Source organism: Bufo gargarizans, unplaced genomic scaffold (assembly GCF_014858855.1).
Source record: "Bufo gargarizans isolate SCDJY-AF-19 unplaced genomic scaffold, ASM1485885v1 original_scaffold_2196_pilon, whole genome shotgun sequence".
In the NCBI taxonomy this organism is placed as follows: domain Eukaryota; kingdom Metazoa; phylum Chordata; class Amphibia; order Anura; family Bufonidae; genus Bufo; species Bufo gargarizans.
In genome coordinates, this window is record NW_025334682.1 from 87,453 (window position 1) to 110,256 (window position 22,804).

At 43.2% G+C, this 22,804-nt stretch overlaps 1 protein-coding gene across 1 annotated transcript in view; it reads left to right on the forward strand.

Moving 5' to 3' along the window:
* TBCE (tubulin folding cofactor E) overlaps window positions 1–11,006 on the forward strand; it is a 95,796-nt gene extending 84,790 nt beyond the window's left edge. The window contains exon 10 of the mRNA XM_044274984.1: window positions 10,726–11,006. Within this exon, the coding sequence (XP_044130919.1) occupies window positions 10,726–10,818 (93 nt within the window). The 3' untranslated portion in view covers window positions 10,819–11,006. The remainder of the gene's footprint in view (window positions 1–10,725) is intronic.
* The last annotated feature ends 11,798 nt before the right edge of the window (window positions 11,007–22,804 follow it).

Here is a 22,804-nt window from a genome sequence, read left to right on the forward strand (position 1 = left end):
GTTTGCATACATATTTAATTATGACTTTGACGCTTAACCCATTGTGACATACATCTGCATCAGACTATCTCTCTGGGCCACATACTTTGGGATAATTCATAAAAGTTACGGTGAAAAGCCTCTTTTTGGCGCAATTGACTCGGTGCAATCGATTTTTAGGTATTTTACAAGGTTTTATTTATTATTGCTGTTTTTTTTATGTATATTGTTTTTATGCAACATGTTGTGTATATATTATGTGTTTGATATACAGTATAAAATGTATTCTGATATAATCCAACCTGGCTATATGTTTGCCTGATATTGAGTGATGCCCAACCCAATTTATTCATTTTTTTCACTTTATCAGCATTAGGAAGTGCTGTGGGGCATTGCACCTTTCCAAAAGTGGAGCAGTGAGTGAGCCACCATTTTCTTTGTATTTGCTATTTCTTTAGGCCCGGCACCGGGTTATCTGGGGTTCTCCCTCTTGTAACAAGTGTGTATAATGCGGAGAAAATTAACCCCTTTCCTGCCTCTGTCATCGAGGCCGGCATCCTAGTTTATAAAAATAAATAAATGAATATGTGTGTCCATACGGGTCCCCCTCCTCAGCCCTCATCATCGCCGGACTACCCTGTCTGTGTGGTCCCAGAATGGGCCCGTGTCCTATTTCGGATAAGGAGGACCTTGCATAGTTCCCAATCCGCCCTCCTGGGCCGTTTGGTTGATAATTCTCCACCTTCGCCAATCCGCGGAGACCAGCTGAAGTATTCTTAATCCACCCTCCGGGACGTTTGGTTGATAATTCTCCACCTGCGCAATACAGTGAAGGACCGCTAAAGGATTTCCAATCCATCCTACAGTGGAGACCCTCTGACATTCCCAATCCACCCTCCTGGGTCTTTTAGTTGTTCATTCTTCACCTGCGCAATCCAGTTGGGGACTGCTGGCACTTCCCAATCCACCCTCCGGGGTCGTTTGGTTGATAATTCTCCACCGGCCCAATTTTATGAGGACCTCTGACATTTCCAATCCATCCTCCTGGGTCGTTTGGTTGATGATCCTCCACTTGCGCAATCCAGTGGGGAACCGCTGAAACCTCATAATCCACCCTCCGGGGTCATTTGGTTGATATGCACCGCCTGCGCAATCCGGTGGAGAGACCTCTAGAAGTTCCCATTCCACCCCCTGGGTAGTTTGGTTGATAATTCCACCTGCTCAGTCCACAACTGGTTGAAATTAGGAAATGAATAAAATAAGCACTCACCACCTGGTATACTATCAAGAGTTTATCTCTTCAAATTTATTTTTTATTTTTATTTTTTTAAATTATATTAGCAACACATATAACATTAAAACATAATTGCATAGATATTGGTGGATGTAACTGATGAATATAGCTGATGAATCTAGCTGATAACTATAATTAATAAATATCGCTGATCTCTTGGTGTCTGGAATAAATATCCTGCCTCAGGTATACCTAATGCATTAACACCATATGTAATAGTAGATAAAAATACACAAATAAATACAGATAAATATAAAGATATCAAAAGGTATTTCCAAAAGTGTCCATAGTGTGGCAAAACTATTCAAATAGTTCCAAATATTAATTCCAAAAAATATTATTCACAAAAACAAGTGTCGAAGTAAAAATGCTGAAACAAAGTGTCAAGATATTATTCAATATGATGAGAATCCTCGTGCAGTATAAAATATCCAGACAAGCAAATTGAAGACTTAGGATAGATGTTTAAATCTCCCAATATCCGTCAGTGTTTCCACTACTGGCAATCAATATAGCATGGAGGTTAGATATTAATATATGGGGTTAGGTATTAGTATATAGGGGTTGCGTCTGGGGCGTCCCCCTGATGCTCACCCTCTTACCTTCCCCTGCGTGATGTTCGCTGCTTTTAGATGGTCAGCTTCGGTGCGACTCGCTGTGTATCGCCGCTGAATATGGTAGCTGAATATGGTAAAGACGATAGTTGCTTTCGGCGTTGTTTGTTAGTCTCGTGGCCTTCCTCTGACGTCATCAAACCTCATCTGGTTTGCGTGTCATTCTCCCGGCAACTCTCGTGTTAGCTCGCGATGGATTCGAGCCCTACTTCTGATTATGGATAAGTGTATGCGTCGATCCGTGTAGGGAACGATTTGCTCAAAATACACTTTCTTTGGATTCTCTCCTAGGTCTAGATGGGTAGTTGGTCCTCTCCAAATCAGGCCAGACGCTTTTTGAGGGTTAATCCTCTTCCTCAGTGGCTATAATGTGGGATCCAACTACCTCCTCCTTATATAGTATATGGCTCCCAACCACCCACCTAAAACCTGGCACGGATTTGTATTACACATATATCCATTTTGATACTATTCGATATTCCTCTAAAAAACCCCAAGTTCTTTGATTTACATACAATATTCAAAACTATAAGAACAGCACTACTTAATATAACCTTTTTAATAAAAAACTTTATTTATGTGTTATGTAATCCATAACACTCCTCCCCTTGTTTCATTTCGTTAAACCATCTCTCCACTTTTTGATTGTTTCCCAATACATTTTTATTTTTATTCAACGGAGAAGTGAAATGGTATCTTTCTAACAAGACATCCTAATCAGAATTCTATATGTTTATCTATTCTTATTGTTTTTCATTGACCTCCTTATGGGAATCTAGAATTACGAAAGGGAATCTAGAATCATGAAAGAACAATTTCTAGAGAAAGAATATCCCACCAATATACTAGAAAAAGCACTGACAAAGGTAAAAAACATGCAAAGAGAGTCCTTTTTTGGGGAAAACACCACACAAAATGGGGAAGAAAAAAAGGAGGAGAATTTGAGAATAATTCTGCCCTTTAACAAACAACACAAGCAAGTTGAAGCAATTGTGAAGAAACACTGGCACCATCTATTGGGTGACAAACTTATAGGTCCCATGGTAAGTAAGGGTCCCTTGATAACCTATACAAGGGCCCAGAACTTATCTTTAAAAGTAGCTCCAACAGTTAAGTACAAAACAGACAATCGAATGATTCACAATTGGTTAAACTTGCAAGGCTTCTATAGGTGTGGAAGTTGTGGTATATGCAAACTGACATCATTCCCCAAAAAAACTATAGAAATCCAATCAAGGGTCAATTCCTTTAAATGGAAAATAAAAGACTTCCTTACCTGTAGTTCAAAGAACATCTTATATATCATTGAATGTCAGTGCAAGAAGCAATATGTGGGGAGAACGAAACGGTCCCTTAAGAAAAGATTGAGTGAACATATTACCAACATCAAAAACGGGTATGAGAAGCACTCTCTCTCACTGCATTACAAACAACATCACAACAAAAATCCTGGAGGTATGGTCTTCGCAGCCTTTGAGAAAGTGGATATACACTGGAGAGGGGGAGACCATATCGCCAGGATGTCGAGACAAGAATCCAGACGGATCTTTGAATTCGAAACACTCCTTCCCCATGGCCTAAACTCTGATTTTGAGTTGTTTGGTTTTCTGTAGTTAGGGGGGTGCCTTCCTCTGATCGAGCGTCCTGAGTTAGGCTGTTTACCAGTACCAGGACGCTCTCTCGGGGGGAGGCTCCCTTCCCTTACACAATACTACAACACTGAACCTAGGATACAATATTCCATAATGGGATACACTACACAATTGTATAACGAGTTAGAATATTATTAGTACTCCAATACACAGCAGGTGGGGAGTTATGGAACTAATAAAGGATAAAATCTCTGTGCCCTCAACTATAAAAATGGAAAATAAGACCAAAATAAAATAATAAAAGCATATTGATAAATGCTGATATCCAAATCCATTGGGAAGCATATTGAGAGGGTGCCATCTAAGTGAAATTCCTTAGGAATGATTTCTGAGTGATTTCCGGAAAAAACGCAGCCAAAACGCACAGGAAACGCAGGTGCGTTTTTTGGGGAATGGCATGCGTCTTTCTTCAAAATTGATGTGAGTATGATAAAGATGTCACCATAAAGAGGTCAATGAAAAACATTAAGAATAGATAAACATACAGAATACTGATTAGGATGTCTTGTTAGAAAGATACCATTTCACTTCTCCGTTGAATAAAAATAAAAATGTATTGGGAAACAATCAAAAAGTGGAGAGATGGTTTAACGAAATGAAACAAGGGGAGGAGTGTTATGGATTACATAACACATAAATAAAGTTTTTTATTAAAAAGGTTATATTAAGTAGTGCTGTTCTTATAGTTTTGAATATTGTATGTAAATCGAAGAACTTGGGGGTTTTTAGAGGAATATCGAATAGTATCAAAATGGATATATGTGTAATACAAATCCGTGCCAGGTTTTAGGTGGGTGGTTGGGAGCCATATACTATATAAGGAGGAGGTAGTTGGATCCCACATTATAGCCACTGAGGAAGAGGATTAACCCTCGAAACGCGTCTGGCCTGATTTGGAGAGGACCAACTACCCATCTAGACCTAGGAGAGAATCCAAAGAAAGTGTATTTTGAGCAAATCGTTCCCTACACGGATCAACGCATACACTTATCCATAATCAGAAGTAGGGCTCGAATCCATCGCGAGCTAACACGAGAGTTGCCGAGAGAATGACACGCAAACCAGATGAGGTTTGATGACGTCAGAGGAAGGCCACGAGACTAACAAACAACGCCGAAAGCAACTATCGTCTTTACCATATTCAGCTACCATATTCAGCGGCGATACACAGCGAGTCGCACCGAAGCTGACCATCTAAAAGCAGCGAACGTCACGCAGGGGAAGGTAAGAGGGTGAGCATCAGGGGGACGCCCCAGACGCAACCCCTATATACTAATACCTAACCCCATATATTAATATCTAACCTCCATGCTATATTGATTGCCAGTAGTGGAAACACTGACGGATATTAGGAGATTTAAACATCTATCCTAAGTCTTCAATTTGCTTGTCTGGATATTTTATACTGCACGAGGATTCTCATCATATTGAATAATATCTTGACACTTTGTTTCAGCATTTTTACTTCGACACTTGTTTTTGTGAATAATATTTTTTGGAATTAATATTTGGAACTATTTGAATAGTTTTGCCACACTATGGACACTTTTGGAAATACCTTTTGACACCTTTTGATATCTTTATATTTATCTGTATTTATTTGTGTATTTTTATCTACTATTACATATGGTGTTAATGCATTAGGTATACCTGAGGCAGGATATTTATTCCAGACACCAAGAGATCAGCGATATTTATTAATTATAGTTATCAGCTAGATTCATCAGCTATATTCATCAGTTACATCCACCAATATCTATGCAATTATGTTTTAATGTTATATGTGTTGCTAATATAATAAAAAAAAAAAAAAAATTACAATTTTTTTTTTGAAGAGATAAACTCTTGATAGTATACCAGGTGGTGAGTGCTTATTTTATTCATTTCCTAATTTCAACCATTTTCTGGGTGGACGGGTGAACCACCCATAAAATATAGCACCATTATCATACATCAGATACGGGTGAGCCACGATATACATTTCTCCTCAGTCCACAACTGCCAGGGGCGAAATTCTGAGGAGATTCTACGCGCAAGCGGACCACAGCAGGACATCTTTCTCCTCTGTACTTGTCATATGCATTACCCCCTTCCATAGGTGGCGCAATAACATTATCACTGGTTACATTGTGTGCTGTATGCATTACCCCCTTACTTAAGTGCAATAATTGCACTCCCACAGGGTACAAGACTTGCCATATGCACTAGTTCTCGCCGTGGGTATTACCCCCCTCCATAGGTGGAGTATCCTCCTACCACTGGCTTAAGTACTTGCCGTATGCATTCCACCTTCCATAGGTAAGGTAATTGCACTACCATTGTGTATGGTCCCAACTGTCGCGTTACCCTTCCATAGGCGGAGTGTTGCACATCACCATGCTTCCTGTTGGATTACCCCCTTCCACAAGTGATCCAGTAGCGGGGGAATAACTAAACAGCTTCAGATGCTGCAATTCAGCTGCGCCACGGCTCTAGGTGCCTGCGTGGCAACAGTCGATACTCGCGGGTGCCGATACTCTTACTCTAGTGCTATATGGGTGCCGCCAGTAGAGACGGTGGCTATTCCTCATTGTATCCTTATTTTCTGGTGCTGGTTTTGCACATGATTATAACATCCTTTGTCTTCTCGAGGGGTTTCCTAGCATAACTTGTGTCCTAGAGACCCCCATCTCCATGATTTCTCCACGGTTCCAGTCGGTCATTATATTGTCTGCATCAATACGTAGTGCGTACACCATTACACATATATGGTGAGTACGTTCTAGCGAGTCGAGTGTTTCACTGACTCCGTATTCTCTATCCTCCACTTCCCCTTTCTCTGGGAAAGTGGTTATGCTGGCACGCTGGTTTAGCTACCACAGGTGCAACTTTTCGCTAATGCTCGAGTTCGTGGTCGCTGCAGTGGGACATCCCCCTCAGGTAGGGGTCCTACCCTGGTGCTAGCTTGGCAGTTGCTCCTGTTCATCGCCCTTCCAGGTAGAGTTTTTAAGGTTAGCTCTACTTACCTGGGGCAGTATGGTACGTGGCTTCTGCGGATGGTCTCAGGCCTCCCCCTCAGTTTTGTGCTGACTGGTCTAAAGCTATAGCTCAGTGGTAAGACACTTGCTTTGCATGTAGTGTTCATGGGTTCAAAACCCCTTTCAGGCTTTTCCTAATGCACAGCTCTGTCAGGTGGTGGACTCTTCTAGCAATGAATTGGTGGCCTCTGCGGGTGGCCCCCTCCTCTGCCGGGGTACAAGAACATAGCTTTCCAGCATCCTCTGGCTTCACTGGTGCCCATGGAAACATTCCTTCAGAGAAGTCGCACATACGGTTCTTCCGTACCGTCCTCCACCGCCTTGGGATCTGAAAATAGTTCTCTCAACCCTCCTGTCTTCTCCCTTTGAGCTATTGCGGGAGATCTCACTCAGGCTCCTGTCCTGGAAGGTAGTTTGACTATCACATCCATCAGACGGGTGTCCAAGTTGGGGGTGCTCTCTTGCTCTCAATTCCCATTCCTTCTTTCTCTGACTTCCACATCAATGAAGAAATTGTCCTTCCTTCACACCCTAGGGAAGGGTGTTGTGTCATTGACGTTGTCAGGGCTCTTATCATTATGGGCAGCCTCCAGGGATGCTTGCTTCCATGGGTCTGTGGTTTTTCTCTCCCCGTGTACTGCTTTTGGACGTCCCACGGTTCCTGTGTCCCCCAATGAATATGGACAAGAAAAGGAGATTTTTGTATAACTTACAAGTAAAATCTCTTTCTCGCTCTTCATTGGGGGACACAGCACCCACCCAGTATTGTGGTTCGGCAAAAAGTATACATATTAGGTATCGCTGTGTCCGTAACAACCTTCTCTATAAAAATACCACATGACCTAACACCTCAGATGAACACCGTAAAAAAAAAGTGTCGAAAAAGCCTTTCTTTGTCACCTTACAACACAAAAAGTATAATAGCAAGCGATCAAAAAGTCATGTGCACCCCAAAATTGTACCAATACAACAGTCATCTCATCCAGCAAAAATGATACCCTGCCTAAGAGAAAGTAAAGAAAAACTATGACTCTTAGATGGAGACACTATAACAATTATTTTTTTGTTTCAAAAACATTAGTTTATAAAACTTTAATAAATAATAAAAAAGTATACATATTAGGTATCGCCGTGTCCGTAACAACCTGCTCTATAAAAATCACATGATTTAACCCCTCAGATGAACACTGTAAAAAAATCTAATAAAAATTGTATCAAAAATCCATTTTGTCACTTTACATCACAAAAAGTGTAATAGCAAGCAATCAAACAGTCATACGCACCGCAAAATAGTACCAATCAAACTGTCATCTCATACCTCAAAAAAAAAAAATGCTACCTAAGACAATCGCAAAAAAAAATGTCTCAGACTATGGAGACACTAAAACATGATTTTTTTTTTTGTTTGTTTCAAAAAAGATATTGTGTAAAATGTAACTAAAACAAAAAGTATACATATTAGCTATTGGCACGTCACATGACCTAACCCCTCAGATGAACACCATAAAAAAATAAAACTGTGTCAAAAAAGCTATTTTTTTGGTCACCTTACATCACAAAAAGTGTAATAGCAAGCGATCAAACAATCATACACATCCAAAAATCGTACCAATCAAACCGTCATCTCATCCCGCAAAAATCATACCCTAAGACAATTGCCCAAAAAATAAAAACATGGCTTTCAGACTATGGAAACACTAAAACATGATATTTTTTTTTTGTTTGTTTCAAAAAAGATATTATTGTGTAAAACTTAAATTTTAAAAAAAGTATATACATTAGGTATTGGCACTTCCGTAATGACCTACTCTCTAAAAATATCACATGACCTAATCCCTCATGTATACACCGTTAAAATTATTTTTTTATAAAAATGGTATCAAAAAGCCATTTTGTCACTTTAAATCACAAAAAGTGTAATGGCAAGTGATCAAACAGTCATACGCACCCCAAACTGTCATCTCCTACTGAAAAAAATGAGCCCCTACATAATAGTCGCCCAAAAGTAAAAAAAACAATGGCTTTCAGAATATGGAGACATTAAAAAATCTTTTCATATTTGGTATTGTCCCGTCAGTAACAACATGCTCTTTAAAAATAGCTCATGATCTAACCTATCAGATGAACATTGTAAATAACAAAATATAAAAACTGTGGCAAAACTGCAAATTTTTTTTTGTTACCTTGCCTCACAAAAAGTGTAATATAGAGCAACCAAAAATCATTTGTACCCTAAAATAGTACCAACAAAACTGCCACCTTATCACGTAGTTTTCAAAATGGGGTCACTTTTTTGAGTTTCTACTCTAGGGGAGAAGAACAGTGTGCAAGGTCTAGCTACAAAGGCTAAACCAGTATACTCCCAAATATTCAGAAGGCAAATGAACTGAACCCCACCCAAGATGGAAATGATGAATGGATCTCATCAGGAGGGTACCATGTCAGGATTCCAAGGGATGAGTCTTCCAATTCTTTGAGCTGGTGGTAACTGGATACCATGCGAAAAGGATGTCAATCAATATGTTGCTATAGGCAAAGGCAGAAGTCGGGAACTGTTTCCCTAGTTAGGCCCTAAAGCCAGGAAGGGGCTAAAAAGGCCCTGCCTACCTATACGGAGTACTTGCTCTGCAAGGAGCGACCCCGTCCGGATACCTGTCCCTCGTATGGCCGGTATCCCTGGTAAACCCTAAGAAGATCCCGACGTGTCATGTTTCATTTGCATAAAACTTATCAGGGGAATGTAAACTTGAGGGTAACAGGAAAAACCACACCTGTAATTTAAAGGAAAAAATAAGCAACAGTTAAGAGCCAAGCAGGCTGAAAACTTAAAAGTTAGAGCCTGGCAGGCTAGAAACTGAGCCAGGCCGTTCAGGCCATTATGGCTCAAAAACGGGCACTGAGAGGGGCCAGTGGGATTAATCGGGCTCAGAGTGCGGCGGTCGGGCCAGTGGGACCTGGCAACCAATTAATGCCACAGAAGGACCTGTAGTGCTAGCGTGCCAGAGGCCCGCATTAGCACAGTAATGTTGTACTGCAAGGGAGGCGTAGCACAGTCCCTGTGGGGCCCAAATCGTAGGGTGCATACTGTACGCCAGCCCCATAGTATGCACCCAACTCTAGGGGTGCATCAGGGGGTCTTCAAATGTGACATGGCAAATTAAAATTATCCCAGTGAAATCTGCCCTCCAAAAACCATATGGCGTTCCTTTCCTTCTGCGCCCTGCCGTGTGCCCGTACAGCAGTTTATGACCACATATGGGGTGTTTCTGTAAACTACAGAATCAGGGCAATAAATATTGTTTAGTTTGGCTGTTAATCCTTGCTTTGTTAGCGGGGAAAAAATTATAAAAACTGAAAATCTGCCCCAAAAAATAAAATTCTGAAGTTTCATATCCATTTTCAATTCATTCTTGTGGAACACCTAAAGGGTTAACAAAGTTGGTAAAAATCCGTTTTGAATACCTTTAGGGGTGTCGTTTCTAAAATGGGGTCCTTTTTGGGTGGTTTCTACTATGTGAGCCTCACAAAGTGATCCAAACATGAACTACCGTAGACATATGGGAAATGTAAAGTAATAACTATTATATGAGGAATTTTTTTTTTATAAATAAAAATGAAATATTTTGATTCAAATTTACCACGGTCATGAAGTAGAATATGTGACGAGAAGACGTGCTCAGAATGGCTTGGATAAGTAAAAGCGTTTTAAAGTTATCATGACATAAAGTGACATGTCAGATTTTCTAAAACCAGTCTGGTCCTTAAGGTGAAAAATTACCCAGTCCTTAAGGGGTTAAAGAGGTATTCTGGTTATAACAAGTTATCCCCTTCTGTCAGGATAGGGGATAACTATCAGATCGGTGGGGGTCGTAACGCAGGGACCCCAACCGATCACAAGAACAGGGGCGCTCTGTACTATCTCGGCTATCTCTACCCACCCCCCCACCCCTTAGAAATGAATGGAGTGGCGATGCTCATTTCCGACCAGCTGCTCTGTCCATTTCAGGGGAGCTCCCCTGGTTACAGGGCTCCTATTCTAGTGATCGGTGATGGTAAGGAATCATTTGTTATAACCGGAATACCTCCATAACCAAGTGCTATACATTTTGTTTTATTATGACAACTTAAGTTTACGCATCTTCAGTAATTGATATTTATTGCATCAACAGATGGAAGGCAAAGAAATTCAACTAGAGAATGACCTAAAGCCACTACAATTTTACTCTATGGAAAACGGAGATTGTGTCTTGGTCAGATGGTAAAAGAAGGATGGAACAGTTGATTCAAAACATTGAAACCTCTGGCATTGCTAAATGTTTTCTAAAAGGATTAATATGCTCCAGCAACCTACACCTAAACTCCTTTGAGCTGCATTGTAAATTATTTTCCTCTGCATGTGAATGGGATGGCAGTATTTGTGATGTTTTAAAGTAAACTTCCATGTAAAACACTTTTGGCACTATTTTTTGCATATTTTATGCTTTTATTTAGCATATTTATTATTTTGGATTTAATAAGGCTGGATTTACATGTTGCAGTTTTTGTCATGGTAAAAATGGCATGCCTTTTTACCACAATTGGGGTTCTTACAGGTGAAATACAATAAATGTGTTTCACCAGTAAAAACAGCATCGGCAATGATCACATCACAAAACTGTTGCAATTGTAGTAAAAATGCATGCATTGCAAGAAAACACACTGCGTAAACCCAGCATGAGTGTTGGGGAGAAGGAGTAATTTTTTGTCTGAAATTGCATTAACCACTAGCATTGACAGGATCTGGCATAAAACAAGAGACACGTTGTCTTTTTTTTTTGTAAAGTTCCAGTTCTGGACCTTGCTGCCATAAGATCATTCACATCCAAAAACAAAGAAATGAGAAACAGCAGTCCAGACAATGAATATATTATAAATATCTTGATGCAGTTGTAGAGCAATGGGTTCTATGACCACTGAGAACAATAAAGTCTACAGTGGACACCCCTGCTGAGTTCTTCTGCTTAGGTCAATAGCCACTGAGTGTGAGCTATTGACTACAACCCTGGCCTTGGGACAACTATAGAGGATAGAGACCCAGCTGACGAATGAAGGCCTGAACCCTAAGCGCCTTAGAACTTCCAAAAGATAGGGTCACTCTACAGAGTCAAACATGTTTGCTGTGTATAACAAGGCAAGTGCCCACTGCTTCCCCTCACCCACTCCCATCTGAGCTATCGCCTGCGTCCGCCTGATGTTACTGGATGTTGAACGCCCAGGTATGATGCGCGACTGATCGTCATGGACAATGTTGGTGATCAGCCTATCAGCATTATAAGAATCTTATAAACCAAATTTAGGCTACTTTCACACTAGTGGCACAGACCTCCGGCAGGCTGCTCTGTCGGGTGAACAGCCTGCCGGATCCGACCTGCCACTAGTGACCGTGTGCCTCCGGACTGCCTCTCCGTCCCCACTGACTATAATGGTGGTGGTGTGGAGTTCTGGTGGAGGCACGGCGTGAGGCTGCCGGAATAAATGTCGGACATGTAGTTTTATTTCGGCAGCCTCTCGCGGTGCTCTGCCGTGCGTCCGCTGGAACACCGCCCTCATTATAGTCGATGGGTATGGAGCGGCAGTCCGGAGTCACACGGTCACTAGCGGCAGGACAGATCCAGCAGACTGTTCACCCAATGGAACAACCTGCTGGAGGTCCGTGCTGCTAGTGTGAAAGTAGCCTTAACAAGAGTATGGGGTGATAAGATCCACATTCCTTAGGGTCCTTGTCAGGTTTCAAAAGTACAACAATTGAAACGTCATATAAGAATTCTGGAAACTGACCACCCTCTGGGCCGCTGCGTACATATGCGACAGCTGAGGACTCAGAACCTCAAAATACTTGGCATATACCTCCACAGGGATGCTGTCCGGTCCTGGGAACTGCCCTGTCTTCAGCCCTTTAATAGCCCCTGTCACTTAGTCTAGAGCAGGGGTCAGCAACCTTCGGCACGCCAGATGTTGTGAAACTACAATTCCCAGCAAGCTCCATTCTCTTCTATGGGAGTTCTGAGAAGAGTAAAGCAAGTATGCACGCTGGGAGTTGGAGTTTCACAACTAGGAGTGCTGGAGGTTGCCTACCCCTGGTCTAGAGTGATATTCTTTTGTAAGGAAAGGTTGTCCTCTGCTGATCTATTAACCATGCCCACCGCACCCTCTATCAAAATGCCCTCCTTAGGCCCCTTTCACACGGGCGAGTATTCCGCGTGAGTTGAACGCATTGCACCCGCACTGAATCCGGACCCATTCATTTCTATGGGGCTGTTCACATGAGCGGTGATTTTCACGCATCACTTATGCGTTGCTTGAAAATCGCAGCATGTTCTATATTCTGCGTTTTTCACGTAACGCAGGCCCCATAGAAATGAATGGGGTTGCGTGAAAATCGCAAGCAAGTGCGGGTGCGGTGCGATTTTCACACATGATTTCTAGGTGACAGTCTATTCACTGTATTATTTTCCCTTATAACATGGTTATAAGGGAAAGTAAGAGCATTCTGAATACAGTATAATAGTGCTGGAGGGATTACAAAAAAATTAACTCGCCTTCTCCTCTTGATCGCGTAGTTCCCGGTCTCTTCTTTACTTCTTTAATGATGAGCTGTGGGCTAAAGTACCTGTGGTGACGGCAGATCACATGCTCCATCACCATGGTGATGGGCCATGTGATTGGAGCATGTGATCTAACGTCACCACAGGTCATTTAGCCCACAGCTAGTAAAGAAGAGACCGGGAACTACGCAATCAAGAGGAGAAGGTGAGTTAATTTTTTTATTTTATTTTTTAACCCCTCCAGCACTATTAGGCCCCATGCACACGGCCGTTGTTCATGGCTGTGTGCGGGCCGTGGAACCGCGGCCTGGATCCCTCCTGAGAGCAGGAGCGCACGGCGTCACTGGTTGCTATGACGCCGTGCGCTCCCTGCTGCCGCCGCCGCAATACAGTAATACACTGGTATGATCTATACCAGTGTATTACTGTACTGTGCCGGCAGCAGGGAGCGCACGGCGTCATAGCAACCAGTGACGCCGTGCGCTCCTGCTCTCAGGAGGGATCCAGGCCGCGGTTCCACGGCCCGCACACAGCCGTGAACAACGGCCGTGTGCATGGGGCCTTATACTATGCATTCTGTATTCAGAATGCTATTTTCCCTTATAACCATGTTATAAGGGAAAATAATACAATCTTCAGAACATCGATCCCAAGCCCGAACTTCTGTGAAGAAGTTCGGGTTTGGGTACCAAACATGTGCAATTTTTCTCACGCGAGTGCAAAACGCATTACAATGTTTTGCACTCGCGCAGAAAAATCGCGCGTGTTCCCGCAACGCACCCGCCTCTTATCCGGGCCAAAAATATGACGACCGTGTGAAAGAGGCCTTAGAGTTAGTGGTTCTGCCACGTGTAAAGGCACCCTTGTGGGCTGGAAATTTAGAACCCTGTAAATTGGTTTTGTGTAGAAAGAACACCTGTGGGGTATAGGAGAGCAAGAAATTGAAAACTAGGACTTTCTTGACTTTATCATTGAGACCACATACATTCCACAATAGTATTTTGAATTGTAAATCAACCATTTGGAGAGGACACTGCCACATCCACGGAAAGACGGTTGCGCTGGGGGAAAGAGAGGAGGGGAAAAAACAAATAGTAAATAAAGCAAATACCTCAGAATACTTAGCAGATTAACATCCCAAACCCACCCAATCTGAGAGAGGTTTATATCTCATAACCACCACATTAAACTCTCAACGAGGGAGCAAATAAAACCACCTTACACAAATTGGAAGAGGGCTAGGTAAGAATATGTACGCCCTCCACATCAAAAAAGGAGGAAGCAATAGCAACTCTGCTTATTAGTGGTGGCACCCCAGCACATGGTTACCATCAAAACATAATTAATAAAGGACTGAAAAGGAATACTCAGCGGCCCCAAGGAAAGCAGCTGACACTGCTAGGATACAACCAAGAATAATAGCCAGGGGAAGCAACCCCAGGAACACAGAGCAAAGCATATATAAGTAGCTAGGTTGCCTGGACATCAAAGGATCAAGTGTGCTGCAGTCAACAAATTACATCTTCAGGTTTTTCAGAGAAATGCGAGTGATTGTCCTTGAGAACCCAATGCTTAGCAGGGTATAGCATGGGTTATTTAAGTTGATGTCACGAACCAGCGGGTGTGAACCTACTGTGCCATGTGTCCTACCTGCTCTAAGAGCGTTGTCGAAGTGAACCCCTCAATCTTCACAGTACCCCTGATGGTGGGGATAGACTTTCCCAAGGCGAACACCAGGTCGCAACCTCTTGAGGAGGATTGGCACCCGAGGCAGCTGGTCCAGGCAGACCAAGGAGGTACCTGAGCAAGGCACCAGAGGTACAGACGTAGTCAACAGGCCAAGTCGTAACCAGGAGCAATAACGCAGGACCAAAGGATGAGGCAGAGGCAAAGTCAAACAAGCAATAGGTCAGGACAGGCAGCACAAGTACACAGAGTCAAGGCAAGGATCAAAACAGGTAGCGGTGTCCAGAAACACAAGCACGAGTCATGTACACAAGCAAAGATAACAGCAACCTTAGCAGGACACAAGGACCTTGACACTGAGGCATCTGGGAAGTGGGCTGAGCCATTTATATATGTGCAGGAGGGCTAGAATTGGTCAGCAAAGTCACATGGTCTAATCCATAAAGCAAAGGAAGTGACGCGCGCGTCCCTTAAAGTGCTGCAGGGAACAAGCAGCAAGCATGCTGTGGCCAGGGCTGAAAGAAAACTGTGGAGTGGATCGCAGAACAGTACCTACAAGGACAGAGCTCAGGACTGCAGCGGTGAATGGGGCAGCACTGGCAGCAGATCACCGCTGAACACGGCGTCCGGTACCACGGCCGTGAGCAGGGGAACAGCGGCGCACAGCAGCCGCTGTTACAGTTGCTTGGCTTTCAAAATCCATTTAGCTGCAGCAAACTTCTGACGATTCTTCTGAACATCTATGGAAAAATCAGGGATGACTGACTTCCTGGCCTCCTACCACAATGAAATCACTGCGGCGATTATAGGCTATGTACACCTTCGGAGGCAATTTTTGTTTATGATTGCTTTTTTATATTTTCAATTGGCTGTTGAGCTGTTCCGTCACAAAGGGTTAACTGTTTTTCTAACTGTGTGACTGGTACTTTCACTTTTTGCAGGTCATCTAATAAACCTTATTTGTAAACTACTAACAGGTCATAAACACTTAAGCTGGCTATGTACAGAAAAAGGGCTCCACATTTTTAATAAAGACCAATTGAAAAAAAATATTTGTAGCTCAAAATCAGTACAATGCAATAAAAAATAAATGGCCCCCAAAAGGTGTACATAGCATTTCAATATTTATATTTTTACTTTCTTCAGATTGTAATTACTAATAACTTACAAAGGTTATCTGGGAAATTGATATTGATGGCCTGTCCTCAAGATAGGTCATCAATATCAAATCGACGAGGGTCCAACTAATGGGACTCCCACCGATCAGCTGCGGCACTCCATGAGGGTTTAGGCCTTTTCCTAGGCCAGTGACGTTATCATACATCAGTATTGTGGCCTAGGCGCAGCTCAATCTCATTCAAGTGAATGGGGCTGAAGTGCCATACCACTTTCTACAATTACAAAAAAGACCTCTCAGCACATGCCTAACGTTTTCATTAGCAGTAAATTATTTCATTTGGTCTTCTTTTGGCATGTGCTGTGAATTAAAACGTAGCTTTTAATTTTATCTCTCATTAAATGGAATACTAATACAAAATATATTTTACAAAAACACTTTTAAAATTTCTCAGAAGATAAATCGGCAGATACCCTCAATATATTTTTTATATCTTGAGTAGAGTTGAGCGGACACCTGGATGATCGGGTTCGAGAAGTTCGGCCGAACTTCCCGAAAATGTTCGGGTTCGGTATCCGAACCCGATCCGAACTTCGTCCCGAACCCCATTGAAGTCAATGGGGACCCAAACTTTTCGGCACTAAAAAGGCTGTAAAACAGCCCAGGAAAGGGCTAGAGGGCTGCAAAAGGCAGCAACATGTAGGTAAATCCCCTGCAAACAAATGTGGATAGGGAAATGAATTAAAATAAAAATTAACCAAAATCAATTGGAGAGAGGTCCCATAGCAGAGAATCTGGCTTCACGTCACCCAGATGGAATACCCTGAAAGAAATTCAGACATCGAAGGAACTATCAAAGACTACATCCACAGTGAGATAGATTGGCTCTTTTTATCTTATTATATCAACCTTGGACTGATACCAAGGGGCCTGAGACTATCTCTTAAACCTACATTTATGCAGGACATTGTTTTTAAAAACGAATGGCTACGTATCAGTGATGTTTGTTCTACTAATTTTCTGAAGCTGTTAATTTGCAAAAGGAGGTCCATTGCTGTACAATTAGCTAAGAAACTCAAGTTTTTATTATCTAAAACATCTAGTACTGCATTGGACCTCCTCAAACAGGAGACGTTTAGACGGTTTGAATACAATGAGGTTAGGTCCAAATCAAGGAAACTTTTGAGGGACATAGGAGATTTTAGACTAGACCAGATCAGAACATGGGAACGGAAACCGTATAAGGAATAAGCCCCTCCTGGCCCCAAGTGGGGATATGTATGGGTCAACATCCCATGGGAATGAGAATAGGAGGGAAAGATGGTCCCCTCCACCACCTCGTGAAAACAATACTAGATTGAGACAACAAACCAGGACTTTCTATAATACAAAATTCGGGAACCCCTGGAGGAATAAGACCCCCATAGAGACCAATAAAAACAGTTACGCTCAGGCTGTACTAGTAACCAAATCAGTCAGACCAAGTACACAATCCTGTCCAACCGCCCCATACGAGAAACCAGAGGGGGCAGCATTTTGTCCCTCATCATTATCCCCCCCTGGAACTAACGATACTTTAAAACAAACTTTTAAAAATCCTAATACTAGTCCACCCCCATCACTCACAGTCTTGGAAAACCTCTCTATACACTCCACACCCAATTCAACTGCACAACCAGTTTCAATAACTGCACAACCAGTTTCATCACCTGATGACCAGGTCATCAAGATACAAGCTACATCCCCTAGTGGATCATTTAACATTTCTACCTATTCTAACTCCTCCACCCACTTAGATCCTTTTTTAGCTTTACCACCAAGCCTCCCAGAGAGTCCTTTTTTAGGACTACTATCCCCATCAAGTACCCCACAGAATTCCACACCTCCGACCAGGAGGGTCCTGTCCAGTCTGCAACTCCTGACCCCCTTTTTGAGTCCAAAGGAGTCCACAGTAGAGAATCCAACAAAGAACATAAAGATAACCCACTTTTTCACTCCTCTATCACACTCCAAAAAAAGAACAAAAAAAGATATAGGGGAACTCGAGGAGGAAAATCTAGACGGCCCCACAAAGAAAAAATCAAAATCTCAGAAGAGTCCGATAGGAAAGTAAGTAATACCGTCACGAAGGAATCACCTGAGAACGGTCCAATCAACAGAGAAACACAAAAGGGGATCTTCAACATCTCAAACTATACTCTCACCAACGATGAAATAGATTTGCTTGGTAAGGGTCTTCATTTTGTCCGTCCAATGAACCAGATCCCTTCGAACTATTTGTAGATTTGAATCAATATATACGTAGGCTTACCCTTAAAAGACATTTTTATATGAAGGATCTGACCAGCCAATCCACTCCAACAAACAACACTGCTTTAAAGACGAATAGTGCACCCACACAAGAGAGCCCACTACAAGAATCTGGGCCAGTGTCTACCCAACAAATAGACCTCCAGGTACCCTTACCATCTCACCTAAAGATGAAGTCAACATTCTATCCTATTGAGAGCCGAGGGCCCCATTTAGAGAGCTATTATAATATAGTGCTAGATGAATTTAAAACCCTCTCCTCACTAGAGAAAAATACTACAAAAAATTTAAACCCTAGGGAAAGAAAAGCCCTTGGGAATTTGAAGAAAAATAAGGACATAATAATAAAGAATGCTGACAAGGGGGGCGGTATTGTGGTAATGGACCATGAATATTATGTAGCCGAATCTAAGAGAATCTTATCTGACCAGGATTACTATAGAACTTTGGACAATGACCCTACAACTTTGTTCAAAAAGTCACTTACCAAACTGGTAGAGATGGCCTTTTCTGTAGGTATCATTGATAAAAAAGAAAAACAATTTTTATCCCCAGCCCATCCTACTGTAGCTAAATTTTATTTCTTACCAAAGATACATAAAACCCTCCATAACCCACCAGGAAGACCGATCATTTCAGGTATCGACTCCCTCACAACCAATTTATCAGCATACGTAGATACATTCCTCCAGAAATTTGTAACACAGTTACCCTCCTATTTGAGAGATACAACCCACCTGATCAACTTAATAAGTTCTGTCAAATGGAAGAGTGACTATAATTTTGTCACTTTAGACGTAAATTCCCTGTATAGCAATATCCAGCATGATCTGGGACTTACAGCTGTTAGACATTTTTTGGGGAAGGATTCGTCCATGCCAGAACAGCAAAAAGAATTCTTACTGGATGCCATTGAATTTATTTTAAATCATAATTTTTTTACTTTTAATGAGGTGTATTATATTCAGAAAAAAGGGACTGCGATGGGGACGAAGTTTGCCCCATCATACGCAAACCTTTTTATGGGCCTTTTTGAGGAACACCATGGTCTATTGTCTCACCCGAAAATCCGTTATTACCAGAGATATATCGATGACATTATTTTTATATGGGAAGGGGATGTTGAAGAGCTAGTATCCTTTGTAAAAAATCTAAATACAAACCAATGGGGCCTTGGGTTTAGCCTGGAGCACAACCCCCGAGAAGCTATCTTCTTGGATATTCATTTGAGCATAAAAAACAATAAGATCATCACTAAAACTCACTTTAAACAGGTGGACGCGAACAGCTACCTTAACTATAAAAGCTGCCACCACCCGAAATGGAAGAACAACATACCATTTAGCCAGATGAAGAGGTTGAGGAGAAATTGCTCTGACAACCAGACCCTAAAGCAACAACGAAACTCCTTATGTCAAAGGTTTGCTGAAAAAGGTTACCCCAAAACTCTAATTAAAGAATCTGAGAAAAGATCTCTGTCACTTCGCCAAATCGACACCCTCCAACCCAAAATAAATAAAAATAAAAACACTAACACCGAGAACAAGACTCAGTTTAATCTGATTACAAGATTTAATGTAAAACATGTTGCAATCCGGCAAATTATGAAGAAACATTGGGGCATACTACAAAGGGACCCTATTTTAAAACATATACTTCCCCCAGTGCCAGGCCTAACATTCAGAAGGGCCCAAACCCTGAAAAATATCATTCTACTTGCGATCCAGGCGAGGGGGGAATATCCAGTAGGTGTCTTGAGCTTTATCCTATTGGATTCCTCCCTGGTGAAGTAAGTTTGAATATATTGTGGAGTTTATTGCTATTTGAAGCAATTTCACGGAGGAATCATTATCAGACCCTCCATCTAGGGTGTGTATCCTACACCTTTGTGTCTGTTCATGTACTTTTTTGTATACATCTATATCTGCATAGTTGTTCTCTATTTTATCTATTACTAGCAAGCTCCATTTACAGTATAACAGCTTCCATCAGCTACTACTATACATTTAGGGGTGCGTGGCGCCGGACACCTTCTTTTCCGGTGGTTATGGTTGTATATATTTTTTCCTGCTCTCTACTCTTCACGTCACCCACCACTGGAACAGTCCATTCTCAGATATTTAGGCCCCGGCACCCAGGCAGAGGAGAGAGGTCCCGTAACAGAGAATCTGGCTTCATGTCAGCAGAGAATCAGGCTTCACGTCAGCCACCAATGCAACAGTCCATTGTCAGATATTTAGGCCCAGCACCCAGGCAGAGGAGAGAGGTCCCGTAACAGAGAATCTGGCTTCATGTCAGCAGAGAATCAGTCTTCATGTCATAGCAGAGAATCAGGCTTCACGTCACCCACCACTGCAACAGTCCATTTTCATAAATTTAGGCCCAGCACCCAGGCAGAGGAGAGAGGTCCCGTAACAGACAATCTGGCTTCATGTCAGCAGAGAATCAGTCTTCACGTCAGCCACCAATGCAACAGTCCATTGTCAGATATTTAGGCCCAGCACCCAGGCAGAGGAGAGAGGTCCCGTAACAGACAATCTGGCTTCATGTCAGCAGAGAATCAGTCTTCATATCATAGCAGAGAATCAGGCTTCACGTCAGGCACCAATGCAACAGTCCATTTTCATAAATTTAGGCCCAGCACCCAGGCAGAGGAGAGAGGTCCCGTAACAGAGGATCTGGCTTCATGTCAGCAGAGAATTAGTCTGCATGTCATAGCAGAAAATCAGGCTTCACGTCAGCCACCACTGCAACAGTCCATTGTCAGATATTTAGGCCCAGCACCCAGGCAGAGGAGAGAGGTCCTGTAACAGAGGATCTGGCTTCATGTCAGCAGAGAATTAGTTTGCATGTCATAGCAGAGAATCAGGCTTCACGTCACCCAACATTGGAACAGTCCATTGGCATATATTTAGGCCCCGGCACCCAGACAGAGGAGAGGTTCATTCAACTTTGGGTAGCCTCGCAATATAATGGTAAAATGAAAATAAAAATAGGATTGAATGAAGAAGTGCCCTGGAGTACAATAATATATGGTTAAGGGGAGGTAGTTAATGTCTAATCTGGACAAGGGACGGACAGACCTGTGGGATCCATGCCTGGTTCATTTTTATGAACGTCAGCTTGTCCACATTGGCTGTAGACAGGCGGCTGCGTTTGTCTGTAATGACGCCCCCTGCCGTGCTGAATACACGTTCAGACAAAACGCTGGCCGCCGGGCAGGCCAGCACCTCCAAGGCATAAAAGGCTAGCTCTGGCCACGTGGACAATTTAGAGACCCAGAAGTTGAATGGGGCCGAACCATCAGTCAGTACGTGGAGGGGTGTGCACACGTACTGTTCCACCATGTTAGTGAAATGTTGCCTCCTGCTAACACGTTGCGTATCAGGTGGTGGTGCAGTTAGCTGTGGCGTGTTGACAAAACTTTTCCACATCTCTGCCATGCTAACCCTGCCCTCAGAGGAGCTGGCCGTGACACAGCTGCCTTGGCGACCTCTTGCTCCTCCTCTGCCTTGGCCTTCCACTTGTTCCCCTGTGACATTTGGGAATGCTCTAAGTAGCGCATCTACCAACGTGCGCTTGTACTCGCGCATCTTCCTATCACGCTCCAGTGCAGGAAGTAAGGTGGGCACATTGTCTTTGTAGCGTGGATCCAGCAGGGTGGCAACCCAGTAGTCCGCACACGTTAAAATGTGGGCAACTCTGCTGTCGTTGCGCAGGCACTGCAGCATGTAGTCGCTCATGTGTGCCAGGCTGCCCAGGGGTAAGGACAAGCTGTCCTCTGTGGGAGGCGTATCGTCATCGTCCTGCCTTTCCCCCCAGCCACGCACCAGTGATGGGCCCGAGCTGCGTTGGGTGCCACCCCGCTGTGACCATGCTTCATCCTCATCCTCCTCCACCTCCTCCTCATCCTCGTCCTCCAGTAGTGGGCCCTGGCTGGCCACATTTGTACCTGGCCTCTGCTGTTGCAAAAAACCTCCCTCTGAGTCACTTCGAAGAGACTGGCCTGAAAGTGCTAAAAATGACCCCTCTTCCTCCTCCTCCTGGGCCACCTCATCTTCCATCATCGCCCTAAGTGTTTTCTCAAGGAGACATAGAAGTGGTATTGTAACGCTGATAACGGCGTCATCGCCACTGGCCATGTTGGTGGAGTACTCGAAACAGCGCAACAGGGCACACAGGTCTCGCATGGAGGCCCAGTCATTGGTGGTGAAGTGGTGCTGTTCCGCAGTGCGACTGACCCGTGCGTGCTGCAGCTGAAACTCCACTATGGCCTGCTGCTGCTCGCACAGTCTGTCCAGCATGTGCAAGGTGGAGTTCCACCTGGTGGGCACGTCGCATATGAGGCGGTGAGCGGGAAGGCCGAAGTTACGCTGTAGCGCAGACAGGCGAGCAGCGGCAGGATGTGAACGCCGGAAGCGCGAACAGACGGCCCGCACTTTATGCAGCAGCTCTGACATGTCGGGGTAGTTGTGAATGTACTTCTGCACCACCAAATTCAGCACATGCGCCAGGCAAGGGATGTGCGTCAAACCGGCTAGTCCCAGAGCT